Genomic DNA, 23,010 nt, shown 5'->3' with positions numbered 1-23,010 from the left:
TTTTTTAATGGTCAGAGGACCTATAGATGCCAATAGACATATGAAAAGATATTCAATATCACTAATCATCAGGAAAGTGCGAATTAAGACCACAACCTCCCAAAGACTCCTCCTCCCAGTAGGCCTGGCCCTGATCCATCCAGATTGGGGCCCGGCCGGCTGGACCCCACCCATGCACGAATTCATGCAGTGGGCCTCTAGTTCAATAAATAAATTAAAATTTGCCCCTTGCAACAACATGGCTGGACCTGGAGGGTATTGCACTAAATGAAATAAATCAGACAAAGACAAATTCTGTTATTTCACTTACATGAGGAATCTTAAAAAAAAAATTTTTTTTTTAATGAATAAACAAAACACTGAAACAGACCCATAGGTACAGAGAAAAAGATGATGGTTGCCAAAGGGGAAGGTTGTGGAGATTGAGAATAAAAAATAAAGTAAAACATAATGGTTAATTGAAAAAAATAAAAAAATAGAAATTAAAAAAAACACACCACATATTCACCAGTTGTATAAAAGCAATAGGTATTCACTTTTATATTTTAGCTCAACTCATGTCTTTTTAGTAAAATTATTTTACTTCCTCTCTGGCCCTTATCTATTTATATTGCCTTATAACTCTCTATTTAACGCTCCAAAACATCTAATGTTCCCAAGTTCCATTATTGGCCTCACCAGCTCTAGCAAAATGTAGCTGTGTGGGGACAGGTGGAGGCGGGCAAAGGAGGGGGAGGGAAATGGGCGATGAAAGAGACTTGCTTGAAGCAATAGGCACCCGAGGCAGTGTGCATAGTTATGGACTTGTACACTTGAGACCGGTATGGTTTTATGGAACAATGTCACCCCAATAAATTCAATTTAAAAAATGTAGCTCTCATTTCACCTTTCCTTTTCCATTGCTAATGATCTTATTTAAGCCTCCCCAGAGCACACCTCTTCCACATTGTCTCCTACATACAATTCTTTTTCCAAATAATTATGCCTCACTGGCTCATGGCCTCAGTCCCCAGGTGCAAGCACATCCCTAGTCATTCCCAGGGCCCTGGACACGCTCTGTTTGCCCTTCATCTCTTTGTTCCGTCCCTCCTGCAGTGCTTTGCAGGGAACAAGCCTCTAATGTCTGACCTTTTATGAGTAACGACAGACCTGGTGCGAAACAACCCCCAAATGCAAAAACAGAACTTTCCAGAAAAAAAGCTAAATAAAATGGAAGCAAGCAATTCATTAGAGTTCAAAGTAATCATAACGATTTGATGCTCAAGGAATTTAAAAAGAACATGAAAAAGAACGTGAATACCTTTTAAATCATTTTTATTTTTCCTAGATATGAATATAAAAACCTTAATCTGAAAAATTAAAAGGATGAAATAAGAATAACAAAGGGAAAAAGAAATGTGATTTAGAAGGTAGGAGACAATTTTACAATATGTAGAAGTATAAAGTTTTGTACAGCTGACATTAATATGTTATATGGCAAATTACAAAAAAAAAAAAAAAAACCTAGGAGGCAAACTACAGATATTTAAAACAATACTAAATACAGGTTTGTTTGGGGTCTACTAAACCCCATACGTTATAGCACATCTAATAGTCCTGTGAGGAAATAGAAATGTTCCCCAAACGTGGTCACCTCCCACTTCCACGTATTTTCTTCCAGTTCTGGTTCGGAGGGAGCGGCCGGTCACACTCCGGGGAGGGGTCCGTGTGCGGAGGGCGGCTCGGCCCGTCACACCCGGGCTCCGGGGAGACGGCCGCTCCGCCGGCTCCGGAAAGGCCACGTACACGCGTGCCCCCGACTCGCGTGGGCAAAGCGCCCACAGAGCGCACCGCTCCGCACAGCGCCCGGAGCCCCGGCCGCGCGGGCCGCTCCGCGGTGCTGGGCGCCGCTCCTGCCGTTAGGCGCCCACAGAACCCGCGCGGGCCGGAGTCCAACAGACGCCGGCGGGGAATGCCCGCCATTCCGCTCGGAGGAAAGGCCCCGCTTCCCTCCGGCTCGCAGGGCCGTCCCGGGCTGGGGGAGCCTGCCGGAGGCCCCGCCGGGACTCGGTGCGGTCACCACACACAGACCCGCCCCGGCCCCCGCGGCCCCGCGACCCCCGTCAGGCCCCGCCCGCCACCACGTGACCGCGCGGAGCGGCGCAGGCCCAGTCACGCGATCCGCCGTCATATCAGCTTATGGCCGCGGCCCCTGATTGGCTGGCGGCTCGGAGGGGTCCTGGCCCCGCCCCCAGCAGCACCGCTCGGCGCCCGGCCCGGCCCGGACGCGGACCCGCCGCCGGACGCGCAGCAGTCCAGCCGCGGCCCCGCACAGGTAGGGCGGCGGCGGGAGCAGAGGCGGGAGCGGAGCGGGCGGCGCCCAGGCGGGAGGCGCCCGGGTGGGAGGCGGGCACCTGCCCTTCTCGGCCGGGCGCGGCTCTGGTGGCGCCTCCGGGGGCGGACACCTGGCGGTCCTGGGGGCGGAGGCGAAAGTGACCAGACGGCTCCGCGTCGTCCGCGGGCACTTGGCCCTGTGGTTCCCCAACTGTCCCTGTGCTTCCCGGTCAGCGCAGCCGCAGGTGAGCCGGCACCCCGGAAACAGGCCGGGGGCCGGGGAGGGGGGGGCTGCTGGCCCGGCTCGGGGCAGGAGGCAGAGGCCAGTGGGGGATCGGAGGCCAGGGGGACAGAAGCCAGTGGGGGGTCAGAGGCCAGTGGTGGGGGGAGCAGAGACCAGTGGGGGGGCAGAGGCCAGTGTGTGGGGGGGGACAGAGGCCAGTGGGGGAGCAGAGGCCAGTGGGGGTGCAGAGGCCAGTGGGGGGGGGGGGGGAACAGAGGCCAATGGGGGATCAGAGGCCAGTGGGGGGATCAGAGGCTAGGGGGACAGAAGCCACAGTGGGGGGGGGGAGGGGAGCAGAGGCCAGTGGGGGGGGGGACAGAGGCCAGTGGGGGGTCAGAGGCCAGCAGGGGGGCAGAAGCCAGGGGGGTCGCTGCCCGGCTGTAGCAGGTCTTTGGGCACCGGGAAGCCCGGGCTGAAGAGAAGGAAACATTTGGGGGGTTGCTGTGGGCCCCTTCCCCAAGGGAGTCTGTCCCGGGGGCACATGCTGCGCCGTGAGGCGGGTGTCCTCTGTTCCCGGAGACATGTCTTCTGATGGTTTCCTAAGGGCAAGGCTCAGGCTGAAGAGCAGGTATCTGCCTTCTCCACGGACCGGTTAGTACAGGAAACTAGGATGTTTCCTAGTTTCTCAAACACAGTTTGAGAAGATTCGAAGGTATAATCTATTACGATAGCACCCCGGAAGGAAAAACCTGCCACTAGCACTCTGTGGAGATTGTATAGAGGACCATATTACCTCGGTTGTCAGATAAAGTTTCCGAAGTGAAAGTTTTGGTAGCTGGGTTTGTTTAGCCAAAACCTGGTAGTTTACCTGAAAAGGAAAGCACCTTCCTTTCCTTTCCCCCATAACTTTGTAATGGTAAGTCACTACCAGCAACAAGTGCATGACCCTTTACCTTTAAAGAGTGCTTTTCCATCTATCGTGTATTGTAATTAACATAGAATCTCAATTTCCCATCTGCATGTATAGTATGAGAGATAATATGATGGAATAGCTAAGTGGACAGACTCTGGAATATATATCTCAGCAGCTGCTTGTTTTTGAACAAGTCATTTAGATACTCCTGATATCAGTTTCCCGTCTATAAAAGGGGGTATAGAATTGAGAAATGGGTTACAATAATTAAACAATGGAATACATAATATTAAATATTACTAGGGCTTTAAATATTATTACGGCTGTGAGAAATGAGGTTATGAGAATTAAGCAACGGAATACATAAAAGTGCTTTAAATAATACTTGGTTCTTAATAAGCGTTAGCTATTAACTATGCTTTTAAGATAAAGCAAAATGGTAATGGTAGACTCAGTCATTCTAAGCTTAATTGTGTTTTATATTGATAATTATATTTTAAGAAAAGATTTCTTTGTTTTGGCAAAAGTAAAATAATGTTTATTGTAAGCTTGTACTTCTGGCAGAGGTCCTTACCTTTGGGTTTGTAGAGGCCCTGAGGTCAGCCCCTTAAAATTATATGAGCTTGTAGTCACTGAGAATTTAAAAAGTTAAAGCGATACAGAGTTGAGAGTAACAGAGGCAGTAGAACTTGGTTAAAATCAATCAATTAGCACCTTATTTTTTTAGTTGGTTGAGATAGTTTTAACACATCTGTGACTTCTGTTACAGTAGTAATAATAGCTCCTTATAAATTGACTATTTTTTGTGTATCAGATGATGCCTCAAAACTGTGTTCTTAGTTTTTAAACCTTAAACAGTCTATAATGCGGATATGTTGTCACCACTTTATAGATGTGAATTTGAATCTAAACTTAAAAATGGAGTTGCAGTTTTGCAATCATGTTGCTGCTGATTTCAGAAGATTTTATATTCGATGTAAGAAATTACAGCAATATATTCATAAATGTCTACTTACAACATTCAACAAATAGAATGAATTGAAACCAAAATTCTGAAAACTGCCTGTAGATTGACTGAGGCCCTTTTCCCTCCCATCCAGGCACTGGTTTACCATCTGGTAAAACCTCAGTATAACAGATTGATTCAGGTGAGGGGTGTCCTTTAAAGCTGAAAATCCGTTATATAATAAACTAGGTTTTTCAAATGCATATATAAAAAAATTGACAATTTAGTTTACCTGTTTTTACTTATGTAGACAGGTTTGTGTAATTAAAATGTATGAAAAGTTTAATTTCATCTTAATCTTTCTGTGCTCATTACCTAATGCAGTGTTTGATACTTAATTATTGAATGAATTAACAATGTGTGATGAAGGATATATGTCAATATCTTCCATTTGGTATTAATGAATTAAAATTTTCTTTCACTGACAAAGGGAGAAAAAAATGTGTGCAGCTCATATCACAAACAAGGGGCTACACCCCAATACAAAAAGAGCTTTTAGAATTTAATTTTAAGAGAATAAAAACCCAGTGTGAAAATGGGCAATGGACCTAAACACATGATTTGCAGAGAAAAATACAAATTATTCTAAATAGATAAAATTAGTTCAACCTCACTCATAAGACAAATGAAAAATAAATAGGCAAGGAGAACCAAGTACAGGTGTTTACCTATGCCATACATACCTACACCTGTACTTGCTGCCTCCCACAACCACACCAAAATTACAACTAAAATACACAACAACTGCCCTAACCAGTTTGACTCAGTGGATAGAGCGTCCACCTACGGACTCAAGGGTCCAGGTTCAATTCCCATCAATGGTATGTACCTTGGTTGTGGGCACATACCCAGTAGGGGGTGTGCAGGAGGCAGCTGAACAATGTTCCTCTCTCAACAATGTTTCTAACTCTCCATCTCTCTCCCTTCCTCTCTGTAAAAAGTCAATAAAATATATTTTAAAAAAATAAGAGAGACTGCAATATATTGAAAACCTATTTGAAAAATAAAGACAGAAAACTTCCTCTACCTGGTGAAAGAAATAGACTTACAAGTCCAGAAAACCCCAAACAAGAGGAATCCAAAGAGGACCACGCCAAGACATATAATTAAAATGCCAAGGGCAAAAGACAGAATTTTAAAAGCAGCAGGAGAAAAGCAGTTAGTTACCTACAAGGGAGTGCCCATACGGATTGTCTGCTGATTGCTCAACAGAAACTGTACGGCCAGAAGGGAGTGGCAAATATTCAGAGTGATGAATAACAAGAACCTATTACCAAGATTACTCAACCCAGCAAAGCTGTTTCCAAATCTTAGCTATTGTAAATTGTGCTGCTATGAACGTAGGGGTGCATATATCCTTTCTGATTGGTGTTTCTAGTTTCTTAGGATATATTCCAAGTAGTGGGATTACTGGGTCAAATGGCAGTTCCATTTTTAGTTTTTTGAGGAAACTCCATACTGTTCTCCACAGTGGCTGCACCAGTCTGCATTCCCACCAGCAGGGCGGGAGGGCTCCTTTTTCTCCGCATCCTCACCAGCACTTGTCATTTGCTGATTTGTTGATGATAGCCATTCTGACAGGTGTGAGATGGTATCGCATTGTCATTTTGATTTGCATCTCTTGGATAATTAGTGACTTTGAGCATGTTTTCATGTGTCTCTTGGCCTTCCTTCTGTTTTCTTTTGAAAAGATTCTATTTAGGTCCATTGCCCATTTGTTAATTGGATCATTTATCTTCCTTTTATTAAGTTGTATAAGCTGCCTGTAGATATTGTAGATGAAACCTTTATCAGTGATAACATTTGCAAATATGTTCTCCCATACAGTGGACTTTCTTGTTGTTTTGTTGCTGTAAAAAAACCTTTTAATTTTTATGTAGTCCCATTTGTTTATTTTCTCTTTAGCTTCCATTACCCTAGGGACAGTATCAGTGAAGAAGTTCTTTCAGCATATGTCTGAGATTTTGCTGCCTGTGGATTCCTCTAGTATTTTTATGGTTTCCTGTCTTATGCTTAAGTCCTGTATCCATTTTGAGTTTATTTTTGTGTATGGTGTAAATTGGTGATCTAGTTTCATTTTTTTGCATGTATCTGTCCAATTTTTCCTACACCATTTATTGAAGAGACTGTCTTAACTCCATTGTACGTTCATGCCTCCTTTGTTAAATATTAATTGAACATAGTGGTTTGGGTCGATATCTGGGTTCTCTATTCTAGTCCATTAATCTGTATGTCTGTTCTTGTGCAAGTACCATGCTGTTTTGAGAACACTGGCTTTGTAATACAGCTTGAAATCTGGTATTGAAATCCCTCCTATTTTATTCTACTTTCTCAGGATTGCTGTGGCTATTCAGGGTCTTTTTCTATTCCAGATGATTTTTTGGAGAGTTCTCTCTAGGTCTGTGAAATATACCGTTGGTATTCTAATGGGTAGTGCATTGTGTGATTGCTTTGTGTGGTATGGACATTTTAATGATGTTGATTCTATCAAACCATGAACACAGTATGTTCTTCCATCTTTTTACATCTTCCTCTATCTCTTTTTTTTTTTTTTTTTTTTGGTGTGATAGTCAATGGATTGCTTTTTTAGTCTCTCTTTCTGTAAGTTCAGTATTGGTGTATAGAAAGGCCATAGATTTCTTGGCATTGTTTTTGTATCCTGCTACATTGCCAAATTCATTTATTAAGTCTATTAGTTTTTTGATGGACTCTTTCGGGTTTTTTATGTACAATATCATGTCGTCTGCAAATAAGGACAGCTTTACTTCTTCTTTTCCAATTTGGATGCCTTTTATTTCTTCTTCTTGTCTAATTGCAATGGCTAATACTTCCAGTAGTACATCAAATAGAAGTGGTGAGAGTGGGATTCCCTGTCTTGTTCCTGTTCTTAGGGGAAATGGTTTTAGTTTTTGCCCATTGAGTATGATGTTTGCTCTGGGTTTATCATATATGCTCTTATTATGTTGTTTGTTCCCCTTTTGTCTCTTAGTCTCATTCTTGCATCTCATTTTTTTTTTTCCCTTTTCCCGATTTCATTTTGACACAAAGAAAGAAAATAAAGGATGTCAAAATGAAATCGGGAAAAGGAAAAAAAATAAGACAGGCAAGAACGAGACTAAGAGACAAAAGGGGAACAAATTATATATATATGGGGAGAAAACTCCAACAGAACTACCACTAATCCCAGCAAATGCCAGCAACAAGAACCTGGAGATTAATACAAACTACAATGCCAACTAATATCAAGCGAGTAAAGAGAAAACAGAAGTTTAAAAAAAAAAAAAAAAAAAAAGCAAGCAAACAAACAAAAAAAGAATAAGCAAAACAATCTCATCAAAACATAAAAATTCGATATAATCAATATTCAAGCAAACAACAATAAGAGGACATAGAAAAAAACAATATTTTTGATAATTAAGACAGCGAAGGGAGAGGTGTGTATGGATTTGGAGCAGGGGATTAGAGGTTAGATATATAAGTAAGGTGAAATTTTAACAGGGGGTAAACAGAAAGAATGGGAAAATCTAAAGCAGGAAGGGGTTAAGATAAACAGGACACCAAAAGGGGAAAGGTTAAGAAGAGAGTGATGGCATAAAGGAAGAGTTGAGATAGGGTAAAACGATGCTAAAGGAAAGATGAAAATAGAATGTAGAACACTAATGCCAAAGTAAAATAAAGAGAAAATAAAATGAGACTTTAAAAAAAAAACGTAAAATAGTAGTAGTAATAATGCTGATTAAAAATAATAATTAAAAAGGTAAAATCAAGTGAGGAAAAAAGGAAAAAAATAGTTGCTTAAGTAAAAGATGCAAAAAATGAAAATAAGAAAATTAAAATCAACCCTAGCTAATAGAAGAGTAATATGCAAATTAACCATCACTATGCTACACCCATAAGCCAATCAAAGTGAGTATGCAAATAAACCCAACCAAGATGGCTGCTGCCACAGAGAGCAGGAGGGAGGCTTGGGTTTCTCTGGAAACAGAAGAAGCCAAGCTTTCTGCCTGCCCTTGTTGTCCTAAGCCTCTACTCAAGGCTACAATGTTTCAATTATAGAAGGTAAACAAATCCAAGCAGAAATGTCAGCAGCCACAGAACGGTAAGGAGGCTTGGCTCCACTCCAGGCTGCAAAGTTTTAATTGTAGGAGGTAAATAAATTCCAGGTACCATGGCCTCCACTTGGGTTGATGGGGGGCATTGCCAGCCTGCAAACCACCACAGGCCTCTCGCTCAGGCTGCCTCATGCCCCAAGGGAGCCCCCACCCTGATCCAGGACACCCTTCAGGACAAACCAACTGGCCCCCACCCATTCACCTCTCTCCTATGTAATAAAAGAGTAATATGCAGATTGACGATCACTCCAACACACAATAGCTGCCCCCATGAGGACACAAGGCGGCACCACAAGATGGCCAGCAGGGAAGGGCAGTTGGAAGGCACCAGGCCTCCAAGGGAGGGAAGTTAAGAGGGACCAGCCCTGCAAGGAAGGGCAGTTGGAGGTGATAAATTCTGCAGGGGCGGGCAGTTAGGGGTGACCAGGCCAGCAGAGGAGGGAAGTTGGGGGCAAACAGGCTGACAGGGGAGCAGTTAGCCATCAATCAGGCTGGCAGGGCAGTGGTTAGGGGGTGATCAGGCTGGCAGGCAGACCAGTTAGGGGCAATCAGGAAGGCAGGCAGGCGAGCAGTTGGGAGCCAGAATTTGCTAAGATAATAGCTGATGGAAACCTGAATGCTGAATAAATTTTCAATGATGATGAAATAGTTCTGCATTTGATTTGCATTCCAGAAAATACTTCAGACTCCATGAGCAACACCAGTGCTTCAGACACGCAAAAATAAAGTTGGCAGTGAAAGAAAAAGCCACCACCATTCAAAAGTGTTTGAATGAGTCTCACAAAATTCCTAGGCATCTTTATGCCAAAATCTTTGGGCTGATTCAGTAACACATCCTAGACAGCTCTTTAGTGCATTCTCCTCAACTTTTTGTTAAAATAATATTTTTTTCCATTTACTTTCCACCTACTGTGACTGAAATACAGCCTTTATACCATGGTGGGTTACACTCTGGGAAAAATAAGTGTTTGTAGTGCCTGCAGTAGTTAAAAGAGACCTACAAATTAGCAAAAAAACAAACAAACAAACCAAAACAAAACAAAAACACACAAACCTCATATATACATAACACAGAGATGCAGATAACAGCGTGGCGATAACTAGAGGGAAAGGCCGGTGGGGGCTAGGTAGAAGTGGGCAAAGGTGGGAAATGGGGAAGGAAAGAGACTTGCTTAGGAGAATGGGCGCACAATGCAGTGTACAGATGATGTTTTATTGAGTTGTAACTTGAAATCTTCATGTTTTTACAGACCAATATTACCCCAATAAATTCAATTAAAAATAAAAAGCTTCCTATGGACCCAACAATTCCACTTCTGGGAATTTATCCAAAGAATCCTGAAACACTAATTTGAAAGAATATATGCACCCCTATGTTCATTGCAGCATGGCCAAGATTTGGACGTAGCCCACATGCCCATTGGTAGATAATTGGATAAAAAAAAAATCTGTGGTACATTTATACAATGGAATACTACTCGGCCATAAAAAAAGACTGGATAGACAGACATGGAGAGCATTTGGCTCAGTGAAATAAATCAATTAGAGAAAGACAAATACCATATGAATCTAATAAACAAACAGACTCATATTATAGATAGAAAATGGGCGGATAGCTATTGGGGAAAGTGGGCTGAGGGGAGGTACATAGAGGGATTGAGCAAAAGAGAATAAAAGAACCCATGGACATAGACAACAGTGGTGATTGTAGGGGAAGGTTCCCCCACGGAGGGGAGGACAGTACAGAGGAAAATGGATGCCTTTTATTTCTTCTTGTCTAATTGCAATGGCTAATACTTCCAGTAGTACATCAAACAGGAGTGGTGAGAGTGGGATTCCCTGTCTTGTTCCTGTTCTTAGGGGAAAAGGTTTTAGTTTTTGCCCATTGAGTATACTGGCGGTGGTTAGCACACAGTATACACATGATGTGCTGTGGAACTGTGCACCTGATACCTGTACAATTTTGTTAACCAGTGCCACCCCAATAAATTTAATAAAAAGGAAAAAAAAAAATCTAGAATACCGGTATAAAAAAAAGTCAGTCTTAAAGATCTTGTTTTCCAGGTTGCTAATGCTTAAAATGATGTTGATAAACCTGCATTAGTAAATACTTAGCCCTGTAGTGACAGTAAGGTTTGGAAATGAACCTGCAAATAAAGATTTTGCACCATTTTGTATCCCCACTGAGAAGATGACACCCGACTCCATTACGTACACCAGGTATTTAACAGCCAGACCATAATAAGTCAGCAGAATCTGACAGGGAAGAAATGCTGGGCGTGGATTGCAATGCTTGTTACGCATTCTTGGCCGGTGGGAAAACTCCAGAAAGGTGGTTAAACAAGCATGAAGATAGTCCTGACTGCGATGACGGCTATCGGTGAATACAAATGGAAAAGTTGCTGAAGGCATCTGGTGGCAAGTAAACAGCGTTGGTGGGGCAGAAACATGAAATCTCCAAGAGGCCATCTTGAGTAGTGTTGCTTTATCACTCAAGATTCCTGATCCTGGCCCGTCATCAATGTCTAATTCCAACCATGGACCTTCTCTACAAGATCCTCCAACTACCAGATTTAATGAAAGTGTATTACATACACACACACACACACGTATATATGCAGTTATTTAACTTTGAAATGTATTTGAAAGTTTACCGAATATTTTCCTTTAAAAATAGAAGTAACAAAGAACTGTTTTAGTCTATATAATTCTATATTTGCTTATTACTACATATAGTTACTATATAAATTATTATACTGTTTGCAGTGTACATCTACTTGATGTAAATATTCATACATTTTTCTTAACAAATATTTGTGTTTACTGGTAGGGAGATGTTTTTACCTTGGAAAAAAATCTAGAAATTCTGAATTGCAAAATACATCTGAAACCAAATGTTTTATGAAGAAAAAAAAAAAATAGTAGCCTTGTGCCACAAAAAAGGAGATGGTGACTTCCAGAATAGCAGAGTAAGTCCTTCCTCTGAAAGTCTGCTTTTTTATAAAAGCAACAAAATACTGACAAAAGTTGCCAAGATCAATTTTTGTAGAACTCTGGGAATTAAAGATTTACAATAATTCTAGGAAGGTTTGTTCTAGAAAAATGACTGAGACACAGAAAGAACAGGAAGCTTTGTGGCATTTTAGCTTTCCTTATTCTGGCCTCTTTCCCAGCTGCGTGGGAGCCTGGAAAGTGAGCCTTGCAGCTGTAGGAACCGTGGCGCACTGCCGCGGAGCAGCCCTGGAGGGGACAGGACAGGCTTGCAGTTCCCCTGAAGCCCCAGCCCAGAGAATTTCACTCTGGCCTCTGGCCGCCCTGAAAAGCTGTTCTAACGGTTTTGTCAAGCGGCGATCGCTTCACTTCGTAGTTTTGTGAGACAGTTTTGACAGTTGGCACTAAAAAGAGCCAGAACAAAACACTTACAAGGAAGCCCTGAGGGATGTCCATAGGAGTCTGCAAAGCTCTGACATGGTGTTGGATCTTGAGCGATTTCCACTGAAGGCTGTGTATCCGAGAAAGGTGGGCGAAGGCCCTGATCTCTCACTGCTGGCTGACCTCGCAGGCCTGTGCAAGCAGAAGTGAAGCCTACGTCGGAGATGTAACTGCCTACGGGAACATTGAAAGCAAGTCCCCACACACAGCACCTCACAAAGGCTGGTGGCTTAAAGCATTTAAGAAAGTCTGCCCACTCATTAGTAATAAAGTCTTGAGTAGCTGCACACAACAAAGCATGCAGGCGTGCTGCAGGCAGCCTGGAGAAGTCACTAACAGCAGCAGCATGGAACCGTGAGGAAGGCCCGTGGGAATCTGGCTTCCAGAGCTGCCACTTTATTGATTTAACATGTTCCTTAGGAGACACACAAAGAAACAGGTAAGTATGGCCTGTATGTGCACAAAAAGCAGTCAATTGAAACAATCTCTAAGAAAGCTCAGATTTCCTGGGGAAAGACTTTAAAATTGGCTACTATGGCCGAAACCGGTTTGGCTCAGTGGATAGAGTCTCAGTCTGTGGTCTGACAGGTACCAGGTTCTATTCCGGTCAAGGGCATGTACATTGGTTATGGGCACATCCCTGTAGGGGGTATGCAAGAGCCAGCAGGTCGAGGTTTCTCTCTCATCAATGTTTCTAGCTTTCTATCCTTCTCCCTTCCTCTCTGAAAAAAATCAATAAAATATATTTTAAAAAATAAATAAAATAAAATTGGCTACTACAGATATGTTTAAAGAACACCATCTAAATAATAAAGTCTGAGAACAATATCCCAGCAAATAGAGACTATCAATAAAGTGATAGAATTTATTTTTTTAAAGAAAAGAACCAGCCAAAACTGGTTTGGCTCAGTGGATAGAGCGTCGGCCTGCGGACTAAAAGGTTCCAGGTTCGATTCCGGTAGGGGGTGTGCAGGAGGCAGCTGATCGATGTTTCTAACTCTCTTTCCCTCTCTCTTCCTCTCTGTAAAAAAATCAATAAAATATTTTTTTTTTAAAGAAAGAAAAGAGCCAAATAAAAATTCAAGAGTTGAAAATATAACTTGAGTTTCAAATGAACCATCAGACTTAACATCATATTTGAGCAAAGAGAACAAAGAAAGAATTTTAAAATAGGGTGATTGAGATTTATCCAGTCTGAGGAACAGAAAGTAAGAATGAAGAAAAATTAACAGTCTCGAGACTTGGAGGATGCCATCAAAGGTACCACCATACACGTAACAGTCCCAAAAGAGAAGAGAGAAAACTAATAAAATGGTTGTTTGAAGAAGTTATGGCCCAAGACTCCTTAAATTGGATGGCAAACAATGTAACACATCTATGATGCTCAACAGCATGGAGAATGCGGTTTCCTGTGGAGGTGATGGAAGGGTTCTGAAATTGGATAGTGATGGTTACACCACTGTAAGAAAAACACTTTTGAATCATTCCCTATAAATTGTATCTTAATAAAGCTACTTCATTAAAAACAAGAAGGAGGATATTCTTTTTTTTAAATATATTTTATTGATTTTTTACAGAGAGGAGTAGAGAGGGATAGAGAGTTAGAAACATCGATGAGAGAGAATCATCGATCAGCTGCCTCTTGCACACCCCCTCCTGGGGATGTGCCCGCAACCAAGGTACATGCCCTTGACTGGAATCGAACCTGGGACTTTTCAGACCATAGGCTGACGCTCTATCCACTGAGCCAAACCGGTTTTGGCAGGAGGATAGTCTTTATATTATGATGAGAAGATCTCCAAAATACCTTGTACGAGAAAAGAATGTGTCAGTGTATCTAATATGTCACTTTTTATAAAGAAAGGAAATAAAAATTTGTAGTTGGATCTTACATTTAAAAATATTGTAAGGATTTATAGGAACTAGTAAAGATGCTTACCCACAGGCCTGGAAGTGAGGTGATGATCGTGCTGTACAGAGATGTGTATGGAAGCAACACTTCTCTCTGTATCTCGCTTTATAGTGATTATTTTAAACTACATGTGTATGCATGATTTTTAAAAAGTCTACATTCTTGTGTGGAATCCATGGGGAATCTAGTAGGGGAAATAGGCTGTAAATAAGTAGTTATATGAATATTGTGAAGGGTTTTAACTTTTTTCATAAATTGGTATTATTTATATGGTCCAATAGTAGCAGATAAGGACCATTTGGTGGACACGGGCAGCGGTGTGCTGGAGGCCTGGGATGTGGTGGCTGCTGCTTGTTCACAGGAGCAGCTCTGGGTTTGACTCGGGGCCCAGTGTCCTAGCCCGTAACCTAGAGCATTGCTCAGTGATGGGAGGAATGAGTGTGTTCTCATTCTTCCCGTGAAGAATATGTCTGCCTTTGTCTGTCAGTGAGAGCGGCCTTTTCTGTCTCATAAGAACAGGTAGTGCCTGACTTCTATGCTTGTGGTAGCAACATAGATACCCTTTAGGTAACTAAGTTTCAGCACTGGAGCAAAAATCTCTGAAATGGGAGGGTTTTGTTTGTTTGTTTTGTTGGCTGGTTTTTTTTTAGGAGAGAGCAGCTGCTAAAACTTGTAGCTTAAAGAGGAAACCATTTGCTTGGGTACCTAGTTCCTGACGTTCCACATCTTTACTACTTGCCGTGCTGCCCTTGGCATAGTAGGAAAGAACACTGAAAAGGAATTGGATCGACATTTGCCCCTGGACATGCTAACCTTTAGAGAAAACTCACTGGTCTCGGCTCTCTAACAGCCTTGGTGCCCCCTCTACAGTGTGAAGAGGTTGGTCTAGAGATGGGACTTCAGGTCCCTCTGGCTCTAAGAGCCATTCCTGGGGCTCCGCTGGGCACAGACCTCCCCATGCTCAGTAAGCAGGGCCTCGGGCACTCTTCTGAAGACGCCGCTTTGAGAAGTGTCAGCGTGTAACTGCTGCGCGTGTTTCTCCTGCAGGTGCCGCCATGGATCTCGTCCTCGGAGCTGCAGACCGCTATGTCTTCACGCCCTACGTCTATCCAGCCACGTGGCCGGAGGACAGCTTCTTTCGACAGACTCTCAGTCTCCTCATTGTAACGAATCTTGGGGCTTATATCCTTTATTTTCTCTTTGCCACGCTCAGCTATTACTTTATCTTTGATCACTCTTTAATGAAACATCCACAATTTTTAAAGGTAAGTGATTTTCTTTCCTATTTTTACTACTATTACAGTAAAAAGAAAACCCTATATGATGAACATGTAAGCTGTTCAGATTAAATTGGTTATAAGCATTAAGGAAAGTTTTTGAAACCAGCCCCAGATGGGTTATATGTTCTTGGTAGGGCTGATCCCACCTCTCCTTCCTTAATGTAAACAAATAATGAGTCCAACTTTTTTTCTTTTTTTTTTTTTAACTAAAAGCCTGGTACTTTGTAACTTCAGTTACAAAGAGTTTCTTTAGAGCGGGTTTGGCTCACTGGATAGCACATCGGCTTGTGGACTGAGGGTCTGGGTTCAGTTCTAGTCCAGGGCACATGCAGGGGTTTCAGGATTCATCCCCAGAAGGGAGTGTGCAGGAGGCAGCCAGTCAGTGATTTCTCTCATTATTGATGTTTCTCTCACTCTCCCTCTCCCTTCCTCTCTGAAGTCAATAAAAAAAAATTTTAAAAATAATTTTTCTGCTAATAGTGATAATAAATGCACACATTTGTGTAGTTATTTTTATATTTGACTCACAACTGAAATAAAATTTGCTATGTATATTTGTCTTTAGAGGATCTGAACATAGTCATTTTAGATTAATTTATAATCACTTTTGTTTCAGTTACTTGTATTTGTCAAATACAAATCTCAAATACAAGTCTCCAAAAACTGAGGAAAAAGAGGATTATGGTTGGAAGTTAATTATGAAAGAAATAAAATTTCGAGTACAGATTTTGGTGGAAGGAAAATAAGCTCAAGAATTTAAAATATTTATTGTTTTTGCTCAGTACAAAAGGAATTTCTTACATACCCATCCCCACATATTAACATTTTAATAGAAACATTTTGGGAATTAGCTTCTAGGCTGGCGGGTGTTGCTCAGTAGTTGAGTGTCTGCCTAGGAACCAAGAGGTCGTGGTTCGATTCCCCATCAGGGAACATGCCCCAGCTAGGCTCAATCCCCAGTGGGGAGCATACAAGATGTTTCTCTCATCAATGTTTCTATTATCCCTCTCCCTTTCTCTCTCAAAAAATCAGTAAAAATATATTAATATATGCAATTCTAAAAATCCAACCCCACACAGCCCTGTGTTAGTGTTGCCCAATGAGCAGTGGTTTTTAAGCATTGGAATTGTCATTTTCAGAACCAGGTCTATCGAGAGATCATGTTCACGGTCCGGGCATTGCCGTGGATGAGCATTCCCACGGTCATGCTGTTCCTGCTGGAGCTGCGAGGTTATAGCAAGCTGTACGATGACATAGGAGGCTTTCCGAGTGGTAAGTGAAAAACTGGTCAGCCCACGCTGGTGCTTCTAAAGAACCTAATCTGCCTCTGCCTCCTTTAAAATAATTAGGAAGCCCTGGCCAGTTTGGTTCAGTGGGTAGAGTGTCAGCCTGTGGACTGAAGGTTCCAGGCTCAGTTCTGGTCAAGGGCACATGCCCAGATTGTGGGCTTGATTCCAGCAGGGGATGTGCAGGAGCCAGCCGATCAATGATTCTCTCTCATCATTGATATTTCTATCTCTCCCTCTCCCTTCCTCTCTGAAATCAATAAAAATATAAATAATTAGAAATTTCTTAGTTCTTAATATTTGTTAATATTTTATTTTATGCATTTATGTCTTGTCTCATAATGTGCATTTATTTAAGTTTATCTGTCAATTTAAATCTGTTTTCTAGATGAAATTATGCCTGGGGAAAGATTGGCATGATCAGATATATAAGCCTTTGTATTTGATCCCCTGTGTTGAATTCAAACTTCTAAAAAATAATAACTCAGATATTACATGACAATTACAAAAAACCAGAAAATACAGATTTTAAAAAATCAATTATTTTTCTACTAGAAACTGTAAATCTTCTGACATATACCCTCTATGCCTTGTATACTTAATTATTTATATTACTAGAGGCCAGGTGCACGAAATTTATGCATGGGGCCGGGGGGGCGGGGGGGGGCGGGTAGGGGGGATGTCCCTCAGCCCAGCCTGCACCCTCTCCAATCTGGGAACTCTTGAGGGATGTCCAACTTCCCATTTAGGCCTGATACTCGTAGGATTAGGCCTAAATGAGCAATCAGACATCCCTCTCACAATCCAGGACTGCTGGCTCCCAACTGCTTGCCTGTCTGCTTTCCTGATTGCCCCTAATCACTTCTGCCTGCCAGCCTGATCACCCCTAACCACTCCCCTGCCAGCCTGATTGATGCCTAACTGCTACCCTGCCAGCCTGTTTGCCCCTAACTGCCCTCCCATGCAGGCCAGGTCACCTCTACCTGCCCTCCCCTGCAGGCCTGGGTTCCCCCAATTGCCCTTCCCTGAAAGCTTGATCGCCCCCAACTGCCCTCTCTTGCAGGCCTGGTTCCTCCCAACTGCCCTCCCCTGCTGGACATCTTGTGCAAGCCATCTTGTGTCCACATGGGGGCAGGATCTTTGACTACATGGGGGCAGCCATCTTGTGTGTTGGAGTGATGGTCAATCTGCATATTACTCTTTTATTAGATAGGATAGGAGAGAGGCCTGGTGCATGGGTGGGGCCAGCTGGTTTTCCCTGATGGGTGTCTTGGATCAGGGTGGGGGTTCCCTTGGGGCATGGGGCAGCCTAGGCGAGGGGCCTGTGGTGGTTTGCAGGCCACACCCCCCGGCCACCCAAGTGGGGGCCCTGGTATCTGGGATTTATTTATCTTCTATAACTGAAACTTTGTAGCCTTGAGCGGAGCCAAGCCTCCTGCTTGTTCCGTGGCTGTAGCCATTTTGGGGGGATTTGTTTACCTTCTATAATTGAAACTTTGCAGCCTTGAGTGGAGGCTTAGGCTGTCCAGGGTGTACAGAAAGCTTGGCTTCCTCCTTTACTGGGGAAACCCTAGCCTCCTGCTCACTCTGTGGCCACAGCCATCTTGATTGGGTTAATTTGCATACTTGCTCCTGATTGGCTGGTGGGCCTGGCTTGTGGGTGATGTGGAGTGATGTTAATTTGCATATTGCTCTTTTATTAGATAGAGTAAAAATGAAACTTCACTATGCATACTGCTTTGGGGTCAATTTTTTTGCTGTTAACAATATTTATGCCCATATTGTTTTGCCTGTAAATATTAGTATTATGTAGTATAGTATTAGTGTCTCATTCTGTAGATATCCATAGTTTATTTACATGAACTCTGATTTTTAGACCTTTAGAATGTTTCTTTTTGTCTATTATAAACAGTCCTACAGTGAATAAGCTCACTTTTTGTGAAATTTTGAAGTTATTCCATCAAGAGACATTTCTAGTGTCTAGTATTAAACAGTAGGAATAGTTAACCTTTATTGAGAGTTACTAAGTACCAGCTACAGTTTTAAGATTTCACGTGTCTTAATTCATTTTATTCTACGTAAGTTCTGTGAGGCGGTTCTGTTGTTTGCTGCTGTGTAGGTGAGGAAATGGAGTTTGCAGAGCATTTTAGTGACTCGCCCAGGTTTCTCCACAAAGAAGGGTGGGTCAGCCCCGGCCTGATTCTAAGTCAGGACAAGTTGGCTAAGGCAGGGAATGGAGATCACACACCAGGCCTGGCTTAAGGAGGCTGTGAGAAGTGATGGGATTGTGAGGGAAAATCAGCAAAGGAAGGGCATGCTGGACACACAGGAAAGCATGAGCAACGGAAGTCTTACCTTCTAAGATGTGGGGAGGACACTGAGTAACCCAGCCTGGTTGGTCAGGAATAGGTGAGGTCGGAAAAATCAGAAAGGGCTGGGTTATGGAGTAAATGCTCAGTTTGAAGTATTTAGTAAAAAATAAAATTCTAACCAGGGAGATCATGTATTTATGAAGAAGATTATTAAATAAAATTATTCTCAGAGATTAAAATAATACTGATGCTTCAGGAATATCTTTTTTTCTGTCTCATAAGTAGCTTAATAGTATAATTAAGAAAGATTTTAGGTGGGGGCATTTTCAAGTTTTTACATGAAGAAAAGGAAGAAATGAGCAGATTCCAGAGAGTCAAAGGAGATGAATTTATCAAGTGTTTAATTGGCCAAAACAGATATTGATAGTTTGTAATATTTGAGTCTAGGTTCATTCTTTGCATTTAGACATGTAAAAAATAATGTTAATCCTAGAAACTGACTGTTGATTGCACTGTGCACTGTTCTCTCTTCTAGGCTGGTTTCAGCTCATCGTTAGTGTGCTGTCCTTCCTCTTTTTCACTGACATGTTGATCTACTGGATCCACAGAGGCCTTCATCATAGACTTGTGTATAAGGTAGATAGTTTTTAGGAAAAGAAAACAATAGTATATATGAATATATGTCAAACTGAATCTCATAGACACAGACAACAGGATGGTGGTGCCAGGAGGCTGAGGGTGGGGAGATAGAGAACAGTAAAGGGGGCAAAAGCATGACGATAGGAGATGCTGAGACTGGGTGGCGGGCACACCATGCTATAGCACGTGTGACAGACTGTATGCTTGAAACCTAAATGGCCCAATTAGCCAATGTCACTCCAATAAATGTAATTTTAAAAAACAGAAATCGCCCTAACCAGTTTGGCTCAGTGGATAGAGCATCGGCCTGCGGACTGAAGGGTGCCAGGTTCAATTCCAGTCAAGGCACGTGCCCAGATTGCAGGCTCAATCCCTAAAAGGGGGCGTGCAGGAGGCAGCTGATCAATGAGTCTCTCTCATTATTGATTTTTCTATCTCTCTCTTCTCCCTTCCTCTCTGAAATAAATATAATTTTTTTAAAAGAAATCTTGTTAAAGGGTAGAATGACCACATAGAAATATGCCTGAGTTCAGTAATCTGATGTGGTTTATAAAAAAAAAAAAAAAAAAAAAAAATCCTGTCCTAACCAGTTTAGCTCAGTGCATAGACTCGAGCATCGGCTGAGGACTGAAGGGTCCTGGGTTAGATTCCAGTCAAGGACACATGCCGGAGTTGCGGGCTTGATCCCCAGTAGATGGCATGCAAGAGACAGCCGGTCAATGATTCTTTCTCATCATTGATGTTTCTACCTCTCTCTCCCTCTCCCTTCCTCTCTGAAATCAATCAATAAATATATATTTTAAAAAATAATCCTATGCCTGACCTGATTTGTTGTTTTAGTCAATGAATCCCACCACTCAGGATCCTTGTGTAAAACTTCAAAAATAATTTGAGTTTCTTGATCCTGGGTCAGTCTCACTGGATCCTTTAGTCCAGACCGGTGCCCTGCAGGCAAGGCTAGCTGGGATCAGGACTAGTAGGAAGGATGGAGTTACCAGGTTCCCAACTGATGTTCTCACTGGATTTTATTGCCCAGTTGAATAGAACTATTGATTGTACTGATATATATTATAGATTGACCACTGATACAGATGGAAGAACATGGAATTTTATTGACTGAATTGTGATTTGCCACATACCTTGTTCTAACTAAAATCCTAAAGCAAGTGTTGCATTCTAACAGTATTTTCAAAGTGGATCCCCAGACTACCTGGGTCCTTTTTAAAGATTGATATCTGGCTCCCACTCTACACTTCATCCAATGCAGTCTTGGAACTAGTACTCAGTTATCGCTTTTATCAAACTTCTCAGATGACACTTAGATACTAAAGATTGGCAGTTGGAATGTGGCTGGGCATCTGGAGAGAAGCCGTGATGAGGGTCCCCGGTTTGGGGGGATGCAATGAGGCGTGCCCGATAGTGGGATGTAGGGCAAGCTGAGGTGATAAAAAAAAAATAGTATACATTTCAGCAGTTTGCAATTATAAATTAGTTCTCTATTTCCAAGAATTTTCTCTAATTATTATAAATACCTAAGTAACCATAGTGATGAAAATACCAGGTATATTTTGTTGTATTTTTTATGAGTTTGGAGTGTTGGTGCTAAAATTTCATTGGAGAGTAAAGAAGGAAGACATTTTATAAAGTGATTCTGCTAATTTCGAAAGGGTTTTTAGTTAAGTCTTCTCCAGAGCATGAGTATGGGAGCTGAGCTGAGTGTGGACCTCGGTGCAGGCTGAGTGCTAATGGTGTTCTTTTCTCCTGCAGCACATCCATAAGCCACATCACATCTGGAAGATTACTACTCCCTTTGCAAGTCATGCTTTTCACCCTGTGGATGGCTTCCTTCAAAGTCTGCCTTACCACATATATCCTTTCATCTTCCCGCTGCACAAGGTGGTTTACTTGGGTCTGTACATCCTGGTCAATATCTGGACAATTTCCATTCATGATGGTGACTTTCGTGTCCCCCAAATCTTAAGGCCATTTATTAATGGCTCAGCTCATCATACAGATCACCATATGTTCTTCGACTACAACTACGGACAGTACTTCACATTATGGGATAGGATTGGAGGCTCCTTCAAAAACCCTTCCTCCTTCGAAGGGACAGGGCCACTCAGTTATGTGAAGAAGATGGAGGAAGAAAAGTGCAGCACCAATGCAGGGAGCGCTCGCCAAGAGGGAAAGTCACTCCTTGGAGAGTTTACAAAGACTGAGTAGGTTATTAAGTATTTTTAATACGGAAAATACCCTATCCAGCAAGAGACTAGCAGGTAGACAGAATCATTTGAGATCAGCATGTGGTGCTGCTGAGAAATTACCCTAATGGTGAGTCAAGGCAAGACACTGTGAGCATCACGAGCTTAGCCTCACGCCAGAACTCCTGATGTGGGTCTAAGGGACAGCCTGTGTCTTTCTAGGCAGCCGATGATCCTCCGTATCGTCTCAATAACCATTTCTAAAAGAGAGAAAATAAATTATTGGGAGGATTAGATTATGTCTTTTTGCCTTAATCTATCATAATCATTAGGAAAAATCCATTGTGCTTAACATACCAAGGTAGCACATGACAGCAAAATGCTAATGAGATGGCTCCTCGTTTCAGGAATGGGTATCTCTGGGTTTGGTGTGATTTGTTCACACATCAGCGTGGGAAACTATACTGATTCTGCATATTAGCAGCTTTGTCAGTGGCTTAATTAAAGCAGTGTAATTACATCACCACCTCCCACACACAGGAAGCTTATTCTCTAGGGACCTTGTTAAATAATACATTTTACTGATGAATAAATAAATTTGAATTAAAAAAATAATTGATCCTATCATGATTTAACCCAGATCTGAGATTATTTAAAGATTTTGATGGTTTTTATTCAAAACTATTTTATAGTATAAAATATATGAACTGGAATATGTAGTATTTCCCCCTTATTCGTGGGGGACACATTCCAAGACCCCCCCATGGGTGCATAGAACTGTATATATTTCCAAACCACATATATGTATATATGTTATATTTTTCTATACATACAAAGCTATGATGAAGTTTAAATTAGGCACAGGTTAACAATAGCTGATAAACTAGGGTAATTAGAAAGAAAATTAGATGCCCAAATAATATATTTGACACTACTGACTTTTAAATTAAGTTGATGCACTTTTTTGTTGTTCAATGTATTCTGAAGAAAATGAAATGAAAGTATCCCTTTTATGAAAATATTATCATGAAGACTCTTCAACATTTAAAGATAATAACCATTAGTAATAAAATATGAAGTTTTTTCATATAATTTACAGAAAAGTAACAAGATCTTCAGCCACAATTTTCTAATTTCTAACACAATCCAGAAACTATGTCAAAAATCATGAAGATAAAATTGGTTCAGTTTGAAATATGAATGGCATTGGTTATGCTGTATTAATTTTGCAAAATCAAGTCTCTAGCGGAACTATCATTCATTTTGGCCAGATGTACTGCACTTTTGACATTTCAGTGTCACAAATCTGTTATTTTCTATAATCAGGAATAATTGCCAAATATTTAGGCCTAACACTGAAGATTAGTTTTGAAATATTATT

At 41.8% G+C, this 23,010-nt stretch overlaps 1 protein-coding gene across 3 annotated transcripts; it reads left to right on the top strand.

Moving 5' to 3' along the window:
• The first annotated feature begins 2,260 nt into the window (after nucleotides 1–2,260).
• SC5D (sterol-C5-desaturase) lies at nucleotides 2,261–22,244 on the top strand. Of its 3 annotated transcripts, none has more exons than XM_084868438.1 (5): nucleotides 2,261–2,314; nucleotides 14,959–15,176; nucleotides 16,331–16,463; nucleotides 19,325–19,425; nucleotides 21,196–22,244. In XM_084868438.1, the coding sequence occupies exons 2-5, from the start codon at nucleotides 14,967–14,969 to the stop codon at nucleotides 21,649–21,651; spliced, it is 900 nt and encodes a 299-aa protein (XP_084724564.1). In that variant the 5' UTR covers nucleotides 2,261–2,314; nucleotides 14,959–14,966; the 3' UTR covers nucleotides 21,652–22,244. The 3 variants fall into 3 exon arrangements, with proteins under 3 accessions (XP_084724564.1, XP_084724566.1, XP_084724565.1); XM_084868440.1 differs by lacking the exon at nucleotides 2,261–2,314 and adding an exon at nucleotides 2,345–2,558; XM_084868439.1 differs by lacking the exon at nucleotides 2,261–2,314 and adding an exon at nucleotides 2,405–2,542.
• The last annotated feature ends 766 nt before the right edge of the window (nucleotides 22,245–23,010 follow it).

This window comes from Pipistrellus hanaki (assembly GCF_964339955.1).
Source record: "Pipistrellus hanaki genome assembly, chromosome: 19".
Lineage (NCBI taxonomy): Eukaryota > Metazoa > Chordata > Mammalia > Chiroptera > Vespertilionidae > Pipistrellus > Pipistrellus hanaki.
This window is presented reverse-complemented; position numbering and strand designations above follow the sequence as displayed.

Bases quoted from the DNA above. Each gene is read 5' to 3' on its own strand.
- SC5D (XM_084868438.1), top strand. From the start codon at position 14,967: ATGGATCTCGTCCTCGGAGCTGCAGACCGCTATGTCTTCACGCCCTAC. The intron at 15,177-16,330 runs GTAAGTGATTTT...TGTCATTTTCAG, and splicing joins AACATCCACAATTTTTAAAG to AACCAGGTCTATCGAGAGAT. The intron at 19,426-21,195 runs GTAGATAGTTTT...TTTCTCCTGCAG, and splicing joins ATCATAGACTTGTGTATAAG to CACATCCATAAGCCACATCA.